The 2,471-nt window shown below is 46.8% G+C and overlaps 1 protein-coding gene across 1 annotated transcript; it reads left to right on the top strand.

The window, feature by feature from the left end:
- The first annotated feature begins 717 nt into the window (after positions 1–717).
- Positions 718–2,305, top strand: foxi1 (forkhead box i1). The gene is made up of 2 exons (XM_083635165.1): positions 718–1,318; positions 1,628–2,305. Exons 1-2 carry the CDS (start codon positions 721–723, stop codon positions 2,179–2,181), a joined length of 1,152 nt encoding a protein of 383 aa, XP_083491291.1. The 5' UTR covers positions 718–720; the 3' UTR covers positions 2,182–2,305.
- Positions 2,306–2,471: the final 166 nt, after the last annotated feature.

Below are 2,471 nucleotides of genomic sequence, written 5' to 3'. Positions count from 1 at the left end.
TATGAGATAATCATGGCACTGTATCACCTGAAACATAATTAGCCTTGCATAATAATAAAATATATTCTTAAGAAAGTAAAACATATGAATTAATGTTAATGACTGCATGCTTTCATTTCATTAAACAAATCTGATAGGCTTGGTCACTGTTAAATGAGTCCAAATTCGAACTTTTACCAGAAATATAGGCTACACAGTATTTTGAAACCAGAATGCTTCAGGGGAGCGTGCAGGATTTCCCCCTCTAAACTGGTGAGCATCTAATTTATCACATGGACCAAACTATATCTTGTCAAATCATTTAATCCATGTCTGGGGTTGGAAATCTTTTTTTTTAATGAATTGATACCCCTACATATAGGCCCGTATTATTATTATTTTGTTTTGTTTCTAATTCCCCGTGCGTAATTACGCACAGGCCATTAACGTGCTAAACGAAAAATAACATGAAACCGAGCATGTTAACATAACATGTTAGCATAACCTATCCAAGGCAGTATCGGTGCTCATTGATAGGGAGATTGTCAGTGCAACTCGAGGCATGACAGAATGAAACGAGGGGTGTGACCATCCCCAAAGTTCCCTTCAATGGGCTACCTGTAGTAGAGGCTCCGGGCGCAGCGCATAAATACTCCTCCCTCTGGGGAAGACTTCAGTCTAGAGAGAGAGCGTAGGCTACAGAGACGGATTGAGGTTCTGGCAATCTGATTAGAACGGATTATGAATGCTTTTGGACACCAGCCATCTAGCCAACAATCCAGCCCTATTCAGCACCACAGCGCTCAGGAGCTCCTGGACATGGCTGTGTACTGCGACAACTTCGGCGTCTACCAGCAGAACCTCCACCACCATCACCCCCAGAGGCCAGCGGCACACCCACCCAGCTACGGCCTGGGAGAGTACACCTCCCCGTCCGCTAACCCCTACCTGTGGCTGAACGGACCCAGCATCAACTCCTCTCCATATCTTTCTGGAAGCAACGGAACCTCGTACATACAGTCTGGTTATGGGTCGAACCAGAGGCAGTTCTTGCCGCCTCCCACCGGTTTTGGTGGAGCTGACCTGGGATGGCTCTCCATATCCAGCCAGCAGGAACTTTTCAAGATGGTCAGACCACCCTACTCCTACTCAGCGCTCATAGCGATGGCCATCCAAAACGCCCAAGACAAGAAGTTGACGCTCAGCCAAATCTATCAATATGTAGCTGAGAACTTTCCGTTTTATAAGAAGAGCAAAGCTGGATGGCAGAACTCAATCCGCCACAACTTGTCACTGAACGACTGTTTCAAAAAAGTGGCACGGGATGAGGATGACCCCGGTGAGTGCGATTTTAAAATGGTTTATATTTCGGCTTTTTGCCTGTTCTGGGGGGAAGGGGGGGGTCATTTTGTGTGTTGTCCGTAATTTGTATTTTTATTATTTGCATTCTTTGCAATCCCAATGCAATTAACATTCTTGAATAAACTGATAAAACTGCATAGACGTGGAATCATCCAACACCTGTCAGCCCCCCACACACACACACCGACACACGCACACAATTAAGGCTCAAAACTAAACATCTTGATAGATAATGTTGGTAGTTAACAACCCTACACGCCCTAATGATTTTGTGTTTGCTTCTTAGGTAAAGGGAACTACTGGACGCTGGACCCCAACTGTGAGAAGATGTTCGACAATGGAAACTTCAGGAGGAAGAGAAAGCGGAGAGCTGACATGAACGCAGGAGACAGCGCCGGGCTCCCAGTCAAGTCTGAGGAGGGCCAGCACAAGATCTCTGCGGACACCGGCAGCCTGCTGAGCGCCTCCCCGCCCAGCCTGCACGGCTCCCCGACCTCCACGGAGCCCAAGTCCTCGCCGTCTCCGTCCGGCGAGCACAGCCCGTGTTTCAACAGCTTCGTGTCCAGCGTGAACTCGCTGCTGGCGGGGAGCGGTGGCGCAGAGGGGGCCAGAGGCGCGGACAGGGACTTCGGGTCCGGGACGCATCATCTCGGGGGCTTGTCTCAGAGCAGAGAGGGCATGTCCGGACTTGGCTCCTACTCGCCCACTTTAATCGCTCCTCTGAACACTGACAACAACAGAATGAACTATTACACATCAGTGCAGAGCCTGTCCAACCCGCTCTCCAACCATTTCAGTGTTAATAGCCTCATATACAGTCGGGAAGGGACAGAGGTGTGAAATAGAAGACTATACTTTCCATATCCCTATATGTTGGGCCCGTTACTGAAAAATTAGCATTATATTTATTACTCATTGCATATTACACAACTCATGTTATTAATCCATGGAGACAGTTACACTTTACACTTCTACTCGTTAGGCTACATCGTTTTTTCCATTTCATGACTTCAATTTGAGGTTGGAACAAATGTATTTTTTATGCCTAAAAAAATGTATAATGCTGAAAGTTTCTGAAAAAGCAATTTGTTACAGCCTATAGCCTAGCCTATACAACATGGGGAAATTTA

Source organism: Poromitra crassiceps (assembly GCF_964638095.1).
Source record: "Poromitra crassiceps genome assembly, chromosome: 4".
Taxonomy (NCBI): domain Eukaryota; kingdom Metazoa; phylum Chordata; class Actinopteri; order Beryciformes; family Melamphaidae; genus Poromitra; species Poromitra crassiceps.
Note: the sequence above shows the minus strand (reverse complement) of the source record. Positions and strands in the feature narration are given on the sequence as shown.